Raw genomic sequence first — 15,516 nt, 5'->3', positions numbered from 1 at the left:
AGATTATATATAGTGTTTATCTGAGAGATTCTTCTCATCCATATTTTAGATATATATTTATGCAATATTTATATTAATTTCAACTGTCCATCCTTTAAAATTTCTCAAATTTACCTTTAATTTACAGATTTTTGTTTATTCTTCTTGGACCACTGGGTAAAGGCCAACAATACCATGAGATTGGAAGATCAATTGCAACACTAATGACAGATGAGGTATTTTTATTCGTGGTTCAGTTTTGTACTAACTGGAGAGGTGTAATAGGGAATCTCCAATCCTTCAGATGAAATGTAGCTAATCATCCTGGTGATGACAATGAGCATTTTAGTTCCTTTCAAGATCCTTTGATAGCCCAGGTTATGCTGTTGTAAGGGGATAACAGAATGAGAAACAATATTCACAAGCAAAGGTATCTTCACCAATAAGGTTCTATTTTACTCAGTAGCTTTCCAGTGGATTTAATTTTGTTTAAGCTGCAAAATCTCTAGAATATTTAGCAGCCATAAGGATGTTTTTTCAGTAGCAGCTGGAATTTCTATGAGAGCTATATACCAGAAGCTATTTTCAGTTAAAGCTGAGATGGTTTGTTCAAGGGGGAACTTTACAAAGTGTGTCCTATTTCAGAGAAGAGGGCCAGTATTTTGGAGAGAGTTCCTTTTTCCATCTCATTTTTCACAGGTATTCCATGATGTTGCTTACAAAGCAAAAGACCGCAATGACTTGGTGTCCGGAATTGATGAGTTTCTTGATCAGGTTACTGTTCTCCCTCCTGGAGAGTGGGACCCAACAATTCGAATAGAACCACCTAAAAATGTTCCCTCTCAGGTTTGTACAGTGTAAAATTCAAACACTTTTAAAAGTTGTGATGAATTTTTATTTTGTAGATTTAAGTCTCATTAATTTAACATTTAAGCGTTGTCACTGTGTTTTGCATGCTCTTTTTATTTTAGGTTAATTTTCTTTAGAAGAACCCTTGACTTGCAAGCATACAGTATAGTGATGACATTTGGTGTAGTCCAGTACTAGGTCTCTCCTGAGTAAATACAGGCAGTTGTATCTAAAAATACTAAATTCAGGGATAAGTGGTCTTAAGCGTCCTTGCTTATTTCAAATAGTCATGATTTGCTTTTTTCTTAGCTTATTGCAAGAATTGATCAAAGCTTGTTACTTTTGAAAATGTTTTCTGAGTCAAAATTTTTTTGTGATCAATTCTTTAAATTTCACAGAATCACAATTCTATTTTTACTATTAGCTCTCTGGTAATAGAGCTCCTCTACTGCTTATGAGGAGGTTATGTTGATGAATCTCAAAATAAATTTTTTATGTTTAAGCTTTTAACTTTCAAGATCTATTTTGGTGCTAAAACCCATGAGAAATATCTTTTCCTTCTGGTAGGAGAAGCGTAAGATCCCAGGAGTGCCAAATGGGACTGCAGCCCATGGGGAAGCAGAACATCCTGGGGGACACTCTGGACCAGAACTGCAACGCACTGGAAAGTTAGTGAAAACATATTTAAAATATTAAGCATTCAAAGTGATATTCAAGAGGTATCACAAGGATCTGGTTCTCTCTCAAAGGTGTCTTGGCTCATGATGTCTTTCAGGCTTTTTGTGCCATGTAGCTGAAGAGGACAATACATGCTTATTTGCAGACAGCAGGAGAGGGAAAGAGGGTTTGAATTTTCTCATTGTATTTATTGCATCTCCTTTCTCTAATATTTACCATGGGCAGACCTCTCTTAAACTGGATTAATGTTTCTTGGTTTTGTACAGGATGAAAGAAGACTTGATATAGTGTTGTGCCATATATTATGAATGCATACAGCTGTTTTGTAGTCGAAGTTTCTGTGTTGTGCAGCTCTAGCATTTCTTTTTTTACCTCAGTAAGCCATGATATGTCTTGGTACATGAGGCTGTGGTTACCCTGGTGGCTGCAATTTACATCAGAATGAAGAATTTGCCCCAAGGAATACAAATAATCTCTCATCTGATTTGGTGTGGTGTAAGTGCATCAGCTGTCAGCGGCTGCCTTAGTGCAGTGTAGCTGGGCAATAGATGTTTCTTTTACTTTGCTACCTCCTGATATTTAAATATTGTTCCTGCCTTTTGTATGAAGCTAAAGATTGAACTGCAGTGCTCATGTACACGAGGGCAGGGAAGATGATGGTCTGGCTGGAAGTTGTTCTCTCACCAGAGAACCTGCTAATTGACAGCTTGAAGGATTGTTTTAATATTTAGGAGGTAGTAGCGCTACACCTTCTTCTTTACCTCAGCAGCATCTGATATATTGTGTGCCGGTGAGGAAAAGAGAATTGTGGGGTTATTTACTTTAGCTGCATGGTATTTTGTAAGGGAACATCTGTTCCTAAATATTTGATTATACTTGACACATTGTAAATGACAAAAGATGACAGTTCTTGTCCTTGAAAAATGGTAGCATATATTCATTTATGTTATTTAGGAAGAGGTTCTCAAATAAAGAATTCTAAGATCTATGTATAAATGTGTGGGAAAATAGGCACTGTGATACCTCTCTAATTAAACAAATGTAAAGAATTATTTCATGTAATAAACAGCTTGATATAGTGCATGGGAGCAAACAACTGTTCAGAACTTTGGGGTCTGGATGATTAGTTGAAGAATTTATAAAAGAGACATGGAAATCAGTTTGTTTTAAAACCACAATAGTTTTCTGGTTGAAGTTAAAGACAGGTTTCCTATAAATTTATTTTATTATGAAGGGTGAAACATAGGTGTATGGATCATTTGATCAAGGAACAGTAGCTTCTCTGGAGTGTGGTTGAAGCAGTACTGTAGAAGGAAGTTTTGTGTGCCACCTTAATTAATTTGAGCTCTTCTATGTTTTCTTTAGATTTTTTGGAGGATTAATTTTAGATATCAAAAGAAAAGCTCCCTTCTTCTGGAGTGACTTCAGGGATGCTCTCAGTCTGCAGTGTCTGGCATCATTTTTGTTTCTCTACTGTGCTTGCATGTCTCCTGTCATCACGTTTGGTGGTCTGCTGGGAGAAGCAACTGAAGGTCGTATAGTATGTGTTAAATCTGAACTTTTAAAACAAACTTACATTCCTGTTTTTGTGGTTAGTATATATTTACTGTTGCATGAATCACCTTTATATATTGGTGTTTCAATGTTTAGAAGGCTATGGACTAAGACATTGCAAAAAGAACCTGTTTGAAAATTTATGGACACTTCTCTCTGTATCATATTCAGAGTGCAATAGAATCGCTGTTTGGAGCATCCATGACTGGAATTGCCTACTCTCTTTTTGGTGGACAGCCTCTCACTATACTTGGCAGCACAGGACCAGTTTTAGTGTTTGAGAAGATCTTATTCAAATTTTGCAAGTAAGTGAAGATCATTATATCCATTATCCTTCAGTTGTTGTTAGACGAAAGTAGAGACACCTATCCCAAAGCTGAAATCCTCAGCAGTGCACTGCAAGAAAAACTGTTGTCTTTATCATGTTGCTGAGTCCAGAAATTGTGCAGTGAATTGGTAATGCAGAAAGGTGAATTTTCTTAAATTTTGGGCTTTTGTTCCTTTTAAACTCTTTCTTCCCTCCCCCCCTTCCCTCAGTTGTTTCAAAGGGAATGACAGCTTCAGGATGTTTGTGGGTTTTTTGTTTGTTTGTTTGTTAAACTTTCTCATTCTCTACTCTGTGACAATATGCTTAAATCAGTGGTTTATCTCATCCCTAACTTGAAAGGTGCTGCCTCTCACTGAGCAAGTAAGTGCAGTAGACGTGGTGCTCTCTTTCAATAGTCACTGATACAGACCATGCCATCCCCTCACCCGGACAGAGAGGGGGTGATGTGTCATGCCAGAAGAGCCACATGTAGGCTAATGTGCTGTACTTGACATATCTCTGCCACAGTGTGGGTAAAAATTGTCTCCATTTGGAACCCATCATGCTTCTCTGCTATCCAGTCTGCTTTTCTGCCTCATTGCTATGACAGGGACTTCTCTACCAGCATCTTCTGCACAACACAGAGTAGGAAACCTCGCTTAGCACTCAAATTTTCTCACACCTTCAGACAGACCTTTCAGTTTGCTGTGATAATGTCACACGGTGTGTTTGGAGCTCTATTATCATATGCAGTAAGCTTACAGAATTTTGATGAAAGTTGTTATAGCTACTCTTTCACAGCTTAAAAAGAAATTGACAGGTGTTGGTTGTTCACAAAGCAGGATGTGGGATAAAGAGTGAGTGGACCTTATACACTTCATGTGTGTGACTGCTCTCAAAGCTGCTCATGTGATCACTTTAATAGAGATAGAGCTCTTTGTGTCCTGTTAATTAGGGGAAGAGCTCTGGTCAGGAGGTGACTTGATAGGATCTTCTATTCACAGTTAAGTACATAATTTCTGATTCAGACTGTCCCAAAAGGAAATTTTGGAGCTGCCTTGTCTCCATTTACTGTGACTGGACAAAAGGTAAAGCGTGTTTTATTTTTTTCTTCTTTTTAGAGAGTACGGGTTGTCATACCTCTCTCTGAGAGCCAGCATTGGGCTATGGACTGCAATCCTGTGCATCATCCTTGTTGCAACTGATGCAAGCTCCCTGGTCTGCTACATTACCCGGTTTACTGAAGAAGCCTTTGCTTCTCTTATCTGCATCATTTTCATTTATGAGGCCTTAGAGAAGCTGTTTCATCTCAGTGAGACGTATCCAATCAACATGCATAATAATTTGGAGCTGCTGACAAAGTACTCGTAAGTAAAATTTCTTCTCTTAAACTTGTTTTGTTTTGTTTTTTTTTTTTCCCCCATTGGTTGTTTTCTCTGTGAGGAGCACAGCAGGAAAATTTGCAGTAGCTGCAGCATGTGGAAGCTATTCAGTCATGCTGTCATATGGAAGTAGTAGTTACTGGGGGGATGTGTACAAGCAGGACACATTTACTTAAGATAAGCAAAAAATGTATTTCCAGACTTGAGGTTTGGAAAAGCTTCAACATAATTAACTTGGAAATCGTAGAATTAAAAATAGGACTTAAAGGGACCTCAGTTTCAGGTCTCTGTTCATTTTATATTTAATGAGACTTAACTCATGGTCTCTTCCTATAACCTCGTAGTTATGATTTATAATCTTTCAGTGGCAACAGGATAGTCATGTAATGTTTGTAGATCATAGTTGTCTTGTTTGAGTTTTTTTTCTTTCCCAAGTTGAAATATTCACCTTTTTAAAAGGTTAAAAATTGATGTACCTCCTTTATTTTAACCTCTCTGGCATTTAAGGTCCAAGCTTAATCCACAAGAGCTGAAGTGGATTTGGAATTGTTAGATGCATCTCAGTAGCTCATAATCAATTTGCTCTTAATGCAAAGATTTTTAATCTAACTCCATTTAAACAGCTTTACTTTATTGTGAAGTTTAGACAGGTGGTAATCTACTTGGGGAATAAAAAAAAATTGCTTTTATCAGTATTGTTTCATTGAAAAGTAAAGTCTCATAGACCTGTTTCTGTGATATGAGAACAAAAGTGTTGTTCTAGTAAAGGACAAGATCCTAGTCTGTCCTGAGGCCACTTAAGCTTGGTCACATCAGTAAATAAAATGTCATTAAAAAGCATTTTCAATGAAAATCCCTCTCCACGAATGTCTTTATTATTTCACTGAACCCATTTGAACCCTCTGCGTGAGCTGGGTGGGGCCCTAAAGCAACAGTGCTTGAGCAGTGCCACATCTTCTGTTCACTGGAAAAACAGGAGTGTCTCAACCAAATGTCTCATTTGCATTTTAAGCTGGGAAAAACAGAACACAGCAACAGAGAAAACATTTGAGCTTTGTGTATATTATCACTAGAAAAATAGTTAGCAAATCCTGAATTCGAATGTACATTATATACCTTAATACACAGAACAAGTTAAATTAGAGAAACTGTAGTTCTGCCATGACATATTCTTATCACAATACCTGAAAATATTATTATTCCTCTTTAATAGTTTAATCAGTAGACAAAAGAATATTCATTTGAAGAGAAAGCAACAGACATCAAGAGTAGACCATGCATGCAGTTGAGGTTACATCGTCTTATTAAACTTTCCTCACCTTCTATGAAGTAGGTATTTTACTCTGATGATCTTCATATAGCACCGTCTTTGTGGATTTTTTTATTTTCCTTTACCACTTCAAAGTAGTTGTCTCAAAGGAAAAGAGAGCATGATGTCCTCCTGTCATTTTGAAAATCAGATGTTGAAATGCTATGCAAGGAAAAAAATATTTAGAAAACATTTATCAGGTGGAGCTGAGATATTAAAATATGTCATGGAAAGCATAGACATAAGTAGAAGCATGGGTTCCTGGGTAGCTGTATTCATGGCTAACTGAATCCCATAGTATTGCTAGAGATTTCAGAGAAATGAATTTAACAGTCCTGCTTGTAGGGGTACAGTCGCAGTTATGTCTGTATTTTGTGAAAATGTTTTCTCATTATAATCCTTGTGTTAACAAATAAATGTTGTTGGTTTTATTTAGAATGCTGTTCAATAATCAGAATCCCAGACTGGTTTTTGAAGGGTGGCGTTTTATTGCTGCCTGCTCTTGGTGACTGAGTAGTGAATGTAAAATATGCAGAGCACAGAGAATGGTAAAAGAGCAGCATTTGTCATCCTCCATTTACACCTATTGAGCTATCCTGCCCTACAGTGTTGGAATACCAGCACAACAGTTTTAGATTTTTCAAAACACAGCTCCTGAAAAGTAAGTGTCTTCCAGAAGTTCGGAAGAAAGGTCTCACCACTGTCGGGTGTTTTCAAACATAGATACCAAAATTACTTGTTATCACTGATATCAAACCTATTTGATACAGTATTTTGTAGTTATTTCAGTTCATTATTTCATACCTACATTTTCAGTTATTCTTTCACTCTCTGTAGATAGTACATATAGATTGCCTTTTAAACGTTTATATTATGTCTCACATTTGGCACTTGCACTGCAGCTTCTACTTGCAGCATGTTCCTGTTTATTGTCAATCATGCCCATAATAACTGACCCCACTAACAGCAGAATGCCTAGCTGTAGACATACAGATCTTGTGGGATGGGACTTACATTTTCTAACTTTGATTTTTAGGAATGGCAGTGATTAACTTGTAAGAGCATATCTGCTGCTCTCCAAGGGTCTGGGCTCTGAACACAGCAAAAGGGTAATTCCAGCCTCTCCTGTTCTCTCCATACCTTTCTCTTTCATCTGTGATTTCTTAGTTATTCAGAACCAGTCCCAAAAGATTGGGAGAATTGGAAGATGTGCTCAGTTGCAACAATTCTACATCAGCTGCCCAAATCAGTTTTAATGTGTATATTAAATATTAGAATGTTATTTTTGCTGTCCAAATCAGCTGCCATGTGCTTTCACAGCAGACTTGATGCAACCTGAGCTCTGTGGGCTAGCTGTGCATATGTGCACATATTGGTGTTATTCTGTCCAGATACAGTGGCCTTTTGCCCAGAAGATGAGATGTCACAATTATCATCCCCATGGGATCATCACAAGACATTTCAAGTACTCTCAGTCCCTGCTCAAAGGTCTGTACATGACTCAGTTCTGGAAAGATAAGAAACTAAAAGATGGATAAGCATAAAAGTTTACTCAAAATAAGAATCTCTCTTTTGTGTACTTGAAGTTGGGAAATACTGATTTCACAAGGAATTAGAAGCTTTTCCTGCAGCATCTGATTCCAGGCCTTCTACTTGTAGCTTGTATGGGTAACAAACGGGCTGAAACTGGTCCTGTCCTTAAAGGATCAGCATATTCTGTTACAGAAGCTAATTAGTATCTGCTGTTTTGCTAATTAAAACAGCTGTTTGCATTTTCCTCTTTGGGGATTTTAAAGACAAGTTTTTAATTGTTAGTAAAGCCTTGGCAGGTCTTTAATTAGCCATGGGTGATCTTCAAAAGGTTGAGCAACTCATTTCTCTTTGAAATGCTCAACCAAAGCTTATGTAAAACTATCTTGGATCTGCAATTCTATGCTAGAAAACTCGAGTTATACTGTAAAGTTTCTGTGTTTTCTGTTACCCACTCAAAAAGCTGATGATAAATTGTTCAGAACACTGAATATATTTGAATTTTTCAGTGTATGCTGTGGCCCAGCCATCCCCTTTTCTCCCATGGGCTTTCTGAGGATGTTCTGATGTCCACAGGTGTTCTGTCAACATGACAGTACTGTTCCTTTGCCCTGGTGGAGAGATGAGTTTGACCCAGGAAAAGTCATTGGCATTTTGTTAGTGTTCTCTTTGGAGTACTAGAGAGACAAAGAAAATAGTAATTTTAAATGGTTGGTATTTCAACCAGATTGAAACCATAATTCAAGTAAGAAAGAAAACCCATTCTGTATTTTTTGGTGGGCTTACAGTTTCTGTTGCAGGAATTTGATGTAAAAAACTGCACTGCATGCATCTCCTTATATTTGAGAGTACAGGAGCCATTATTAATATCTGCCATAATACACCTTAGAAGACTAGCGGAAGAACATTCAGAACAGTTGGATTTTTTTTTTTTTTTTTAGTTTTTAATCAAGCACGTCCAAATATTTGAAAATCGTCTGAAAAACCTGCAAAAATATTTCTTTAAAAATTGCATTTAGAATTTTACCATCTTAAGTAGAAGATGGGTTTTGATTTTGTTACAGAATTCTACCTCAAAAAGACAAAAAAAATCTTATTGCATGATCTAATTAAGGTAAAGCTAGACATAATGCACTTTTTACTAAATTTTAAATTTTATTTTTTACTCTGTATTTAAGTATTACCCCGATCTTTGTGATCTACTTGCAGGCAAATACGTTCAGCATTTACATGTAACTTTTTCCTAAAACACCATATTTTTGATATGGATAAGGAATAAGGCATTTAAGTGATAAATGAAAGGAAGGACAAAGACAATCTGATTTTCAGTGTGGTACTGTGCTATATATATTTTTTTTATTTTTAAACTCCATTGTTTTGAAGGAATTTCAGTAGAGTAGCTGCATTGTTTATTAAATTAAATACAAATACTTCTTGATCAGAGATTTTCTTTTTTTTTTATGTGACCTTTTTGTATTTGTCATGCCATTAGCATTCGTAGGTTGGCATAGCAACTCTTATTTCTGCACTCTCCTCCTCCTGTTTTTTCCTTACCCTGGGTAGCAAATATATCTCCAGTTAGTGAAACCTGTCTGGAACACTGATGCCCATCAGTTTTAATGTGTATATTAAATATTAGAATGTTATTTTTGCTAGGAAAAGAGAACCCCATATTGGACCAGATAAAAACCCACTGTTTTTAAAAGGCAAACAGAATAAGCATTGTGGATGAAAAGGATGTGATTTAGAAAGCAATCCAGTATTCTTCAAAATACAAGCATTATAAGATAGTTCTCTTAGAATACAGAAGTTAAGTTATTTCTCAGAGTGAGGTTGCTTAGATCTTTATATACCTTTTTGGTATATAAAGGAATTTTGTATAACTTTTTTGGTTTTTATTAATTCTTTTTTCAAAGTGATGAATTCATGTTGTTTTAATAATTCTTTACCAGAAGTTACTCAATTATTAACAGATTACATTGAATAATTTTAAAGTGATTTCTTGGCATAGTAATATGCATATTGCAATCTGTCTCAGTATTGATATGCACTTAAGCATTAGGAGTAGAAAATCCCACTCTGATGTAATTAGGGAGCCAAGATCATGTCAATCTCAGTTTCATTTCAGGCTATAGAAACCATTGCTTCTAGAAGGCATTGTGAAGATTACTTTTGTGCATACCACTCTTTGCACAAGCAAGTTTTAAATCTTCTATTATCTATATAAATTAATCGAAATACATCATTATTGGATGCAAATTAGGTTGGTTCATACCCTGTATCCCTTAACATGCAGGTGGAATAAGAAGAGTCAGTGATGATGAGCACAGTATTGCTTATTATGGTCCCAGGCATGTAATTGAATTCCAGTTCCTGTAAATGATTTCTTTGAAGTTAGATATGAATACAGATTTTATTTTTTTTCCCCTTTATAGTTTTTTTTTCTTACAGTTAAGTAACTGTGCCATGTCCTGTGTGTCCTTCCATAAGAATATCTCTCTTCTTCCTGCAGCCATGCAAGTGTCCGCACTGAGTTTAGCTGCTGGTCCCCTTTTGCTTCTTGACAAACCTTGGAATCCAGGCTTTCTTTTTCTTTATTCTGTTTTTTTCCAGGATTTCTCTGTGCCTGCCCAACCCAACTGATGCGTTTGTCTCTTTCTCCTTCATTTGAACCCAGAGAGTGCCCACCTTGTTTTGTTCTTTCCTACTGCTCTTCCCTTCCACTTTGGAAATAGATCTCCTTGTTAAGCAATTCTCCACAGCATTCAGCTTGTAGTTGAGAGCTGGTCTACACAATGCCTTCCAAATCTAGGAAGGCTTACAGAACATCCGTGGGTGGTTTTGTTTCAGTACCTTTATGTGTATTGATGCATAGCACCTGAACAATTGAAACTCCAGCTGACCATATAGCACTGTAGTGTACTGCAGTAATTATTTCTGTGCCAGCATTATACTGAACCTCTTCCCCTCAAGTGTATGTGCTCTTACCTTTGGAAGCAGGGTGAAGTGACATCCTAGAAATATTTCACAGTGAAAGCTTTCAGATGAATTCTCAATATCCCCCAGAGTTACACTGCTTTTCTGCACAGGAGCTTCTGTGTATGGCAGTTACAAACCATAGTGCTGTTGCAAATGCACGGACTGCATACTGTACCACATAGCTGATAAAACCCAACCTTCCAGGTTAACAAAGCTACAATATGATTATAAATCTCTTTTCTAGACTTCCCCCTTGACAAAACACGATTTTCCTCCTCATGAGCTATCCCAAGGAACCTGATTCTTTGAGATTTATTCAGTCTAACATCAGTTCCTCTTCTCAGATTTATCTTTTTTCTCTCTTTGTGAACCTGTTGTGCTGCTGAGTACATTGTTTAGGTGCTTCAATAGGCTTTTCTGTTTTCCTCCTGAACTTAACTAACTAAACTATACAAACTTGTAACCTTAGAGAATACTTGTGGATGCCTACTGATGTTCGTGACTGTCAGAGATGGGCTGCATAACTTAATGGTCTTAATTCAGGATGGCAGATCTCATAAATAAATGAAGAAAAAAATCTTGTCTTGCCATGACAGCTGTGCTGTGAAAGGGTTTCATGATACTGAGAATAGAACTTAACTGACAAGTCCATTTTTCATCACTATTAATTATTTTGTTTCTAGTCTTTTCTCCACTGAGACTTTGATTTAGTTGGTATGAAGGTTGGCATGAGAAGGAATACAGTAAATATAGTGCCAGAGATACAGGTATTGTAGGTATGAGACAGCAGAGAAGACATCATTTTATGGTGGCACAAACTTCTCTTCCCATAGAAGTGCTAGACAAACAGAAGGATTCTGTGAATGCCCGTAATTCACATGAAAATTTTGTATTTGGAGAGAACTTACACACAGCATTCTGCTATTAATACACTTCAGCCTTGTAAATGCAATGGAAAGCATTCCTACACGTCTACCTTACTTTAAAAGCAAACCTAGTGATGTTATCTTCCATTTCATACTGTCATCTTCCTCTGTCTCTGTTAGGTGATCAGTGCACAGCACGCTCAGTGTCCTCTGTGCTCTGGGAAAACCTTCCCACTCATACTACCAAATATGTGCTCTGATATTCAGTGAGACATGTTGTTTAAACAAGCACATTTTGCAACTTATTTATCATACTTGCCTGCAGTTTTTTAAGTATTATAAATATTCATATTGAGCAAATCTCATTCTCAGGCTATCTTAAGTGAGCCAGAAAGGCATTTTTCCCTTCTAGGAAGGGGAAATGGTATGTTGACTAATTAGGAAGAAGCTGCAGTTCCATCTTTTATAGATCATATCCTTATCTTAAATAGGTGTAGCTTGCAATATGTGAATGCTGAAAAAATAAGAGATCCAAACTCTAGTGCCTTTCGAATTGTGTAAAATCCTGAATAATAAGTGTCTCCTAGTCTTGAAAACAGAAAAAGGGCAACTGCTGAGGGATAAATGGCCATGGGGCTTTCAAAGGGAGCTGCACCATTAAAGTGTGTTTTATTTACTCACAAAAGTAGTGTCTGAGGCTCTTTTTTTGTAGCTGAACTGGGGAGCAGAGCATGCATGACAGAGTAAAGAGAAGAAGCAACCTCAAGAATCAGGGATAAGAGGTGGATATTGTAAGGATTGGAAGGACTAGACTGAGGTTAATTTGAATTGAACAAATAAATGTAGGTAATACATTTCTTGTTTTACAGTTAACAGAAAATTACAGTCAGGATGAAAGTGGTTTTAGTACAGAACCTTTCACCTGACTAGCTGTTGAGCAGCCATGATATTTGTTTTATTGCTAATCTAAAAAGGAGGGGGAAAATATTCCCCAAGTTGATATATAAAGGGACATGTTTTAAATTGTGCTATTGAGGATAGTAATTATTGCTCCTTTTGTGGAACAAAGAATGCTGCTAGTTGTCTGAGATTTCCTGAAATTGCTGTTGTCAGATCCTAGCTCTGTTCTCTGAAAACAGGACAAGTTGTAGATGTTGCATGCAGTGAAGTTAGGATGGCTGCCTCTAATTAATGAAGTGAACAAAATTTAGACTTATAAACTAAAACCTAAAACAGCTAAGAAATTGTGGGGGGTTTGGGAGGACAGAGAAAGGAAGTGGGGAGTGACCTTATACTGCCTATACTGTTATAGTCCAGTTGGTGCTGAAGATTTAGCTGAAATTTTGATCCTTCTATAAAAGGGAAAGCAGTGCAAGCTCCAGGGGATACCCATTTGTCATGCATTCCTAAAATTTATTATTTCTAAGCTACCTTTGTTCTCCATTCTGATTTGCAGGAGATTTCTTAAGTGCCTTGGAAGGTGTATGGGCAGTCAAGACTCCTTGCTCTGGTTGTTTCTAGCTAGCAGAAAGAAACAGCTAGACTGTTATTCTTTGTTACATTCTCATTTTATCAGTTCTAATCTTACAACAGTTCTGAGTTGTGTGAAAACCATCTTGTCTGAAATGGTTTATTAATCTACCTCAGACGTATAATCCACTTTTTATTAGGCTGTATTAGATTTTTAAACACCCTAAAAGAAAACAAGTTCCATTGATACCTGTCTAGCTGCAAAATATGGGCATTTTAAATACAGGTAAGACCTGTGACTGGGTATATAGAGCCATTTTAGATGTCTCAGCCTCCAGCTGCTTTGAAAACAAAGGCATGAGTCAATGAAGATCCTGTCACATGTGCCAGCTCATCATGGATACCATGGAGTGTACAGTCACTCATGCTTAAACATCTGAATTGCCACCAGGGGATCAGAATGCTTTGCAGTATCCAAAAGTGTAAAGATGAAAAATGAAATATTTCTGTAATCAGTGTAATGAACTGGATGTGTTGAGATTGGCAGCAAAGATTGCCCCCCCATAGTGACACCAATGCTTCTACCACAACCAGTGTCAGATTCTTCCCTGCCTGTATTCTAGCCATGATGAAAGAGAATCAAAAGAACCGTTCTGAGTCTTTTAGCATCAGGAAGATGATTGTTGACTTATCACTCAAAGACACAAGAGTTCATTGCTAACTTGGAACCATATTTAAAGCTGAATATGTTGCTTAGAAAATGCAGGTGTTTGTATAGTCTATTACTCATTTGATAATAGCATAAACTCCACACAGATCCCTTGTTATAGGCAAGCACTTAGCACTTCAAACAACATTACAAGAATGTAAGAGCATTTGAACCTCCAAGGGGAAATAAATTTTTGCTTGTTCCAGTCTTCTGAGCAATATTTTATCAGGAAAATAGAAGCATGTGTTGGTATTAACTATTCTGCGTGTTTTACTTTTTCTGGAAAAACTACTCAAAGTAAAAATGTCAATGAAAGAGATATTATAAATATAAGAATGTAAAATATTGAAAGGATTAAAGTAGGACGCATTATTTCATTAATGTGAGATTCTCCTGGCAGGTCAGTTACATTGGGAAGTAGTCATCATTGAAGCAATTACATCTGTTACCAAATGACATATTTTGGTAGATAGTGTTTTTATGTTTTGGCACTGAGTGGCACCTTCATTTGTGATTTCTGGGATGGACAGGAAGTGTTCTACTATCTCACAATTCTATAGTGCTAAGCAATTAGTGGGATGCTGGAAGACAGTAATACCATGATACAATCCCACATCAAAATGTCAGTGTTGCCAAAACACATACAATATTGAAAGCAATGTAATGTTGTATATATCAAAACACTGAGATCATTGTTTGAATGGTCTTCTGAGTGGAAACAGGATCAGATCTCTACAGCTAGGGCCTAGTTCTGCTCCCATTCACTGACAAAAGCACTGCGCAGGATGATTTCAGTCTGCGTGGGTGTAGTTTGCACAAGTCACTTCTTTGCTGATGATCAGTCTGCCGTTGTTAAATGCCTGTGAAACTTGATAAAGACCAGACTGGAATGCTGCACAGGAGGAAAGTGATATTGCTATAGAAAGAAACAGGTGATCTTATCTGAAGTAGATTTACCTGAGCTGTATTAAACTACAGCTTCAACTGTCACATTTCTGAGGAAATAGGAATTTTGGCTCCTCTAACCTTTAAATATAATTTTGCAGTTTGCAGCAAGTGTAGCTGTACCATGTAGTGCTGGCGACAGGCACGGTCTTCCCTTCTAGTGGAAGTGACGAGTGAGCAGCCCCTGCCACCCTGGCCAGCTGTAATCAATCCCCACGGGCCATGGCCCTGCTCTGGCCAGCCTGCGCTCGGCGATGGACACCAGGCAGGGAACAAGGAGCTCCTGTGCTCCAGAACACAGCAGTAACCTGGCACAGCCACCTGCCACCTTGTGTTGTTGCATGAACATCGAGTGCTCCCTTGCAGTACCTGACCTAGCCATACTGTTGGTTGGCTTTATTCTGCTGCTGTAGCTCTCTAGTAGTGATGTGCTTCATTTAACCCATTTCGTAATACTTTGAACTAAACATTAAACACACATTCCTTCTGCACTTAGGGCCTGATCCAAAGCATATTAAATATGTTTGAAAGATCCAGTCAAGGACTCTTGGCTCAGGCCCTCCATTCCAGTTGCTTTTCTTTTTTTTTTCCTTTTTTTTTTCTTTTTTTCTTTTTTTTTTTTTTTGGTAAGGGTTTTGTCATTCTTTTGTAAATAGCTGCATTTAAAATGAAAGCAAAGAATTACACAAAGACAGCCTGCTTCTTTCCCTATCTGTGTATTAAATGCAGCTGTTGCCACATGTATAGTATTGTACTTGAAACAGAATGTCAGTGCCCTCACGATGTAGGTGGTAGAATTTCATATACAGGAAATCATACTAATCTAGATGAGTAATGTCATTTTGTGGAAAGATGAACAGCCACACAGAAAGTAGATGGCATAGGTAAGTGAATAAACTGATATTCTGCTACGGTTGTAATGCAGTTCATGCTCAGTGGATGTGCACACAATAGTCAGA

General features: G+C 37.3%; 1 protein-coding gene across 2 annotated transcripts in view; it reads left to right on the top strand.

Annotated features, from left to right (window-relative positions):
* The window catches only part of SLC4A10 (solute carrier family 4 member 10), a 112,796-nt gene that overhangs the window by 75,581 nt on the left and 21,699 nt on the right, over positions 1–15,516 (top strand). For both annotated transcript variants that reach the window (XM_062498601.1, XM_062498600.1), the window contains exons 9-14: positions 128–215; positions 679–825; positions 1,396–1,496; positions 2,872–3,046; positions 3,232–3,365; positions 4,489–4,734. In XM_062498601.1, the coding sequence (XP_062354585.1) occupies positions 128–215; positions 679–825; positions 1,396–1,496; positions 2,872–3,046; positions 3,232–3,365; positions 4,489–4,734 (891 nt within the window). The remainder of the gene's footprint in view (positions 1–127; positions 216–678; positions 826–1,395; positions 1,497–2,871; positions 3,047–3,231; positions 3,366–4,488; positions 4,735–15,516) is intronic.

The sequence above is a fragment of the Cinclus cinclus genome, chromosome 9 (assembly GCF_963662255.1).
Source record: "Cinclus cinclus chromosome 9, bCinCin1.1, whole genome shotgun sequence".
Classification (NCBI taxonomy): Eukaryota; Metazoa; Chordata; class Aves; order Passeriformes; family Cinclidae; genus Cinclus; species Cinclus cinclus.
This window is presented reverse-complemented; position numbering and strand designations above follow the sequence as displayed.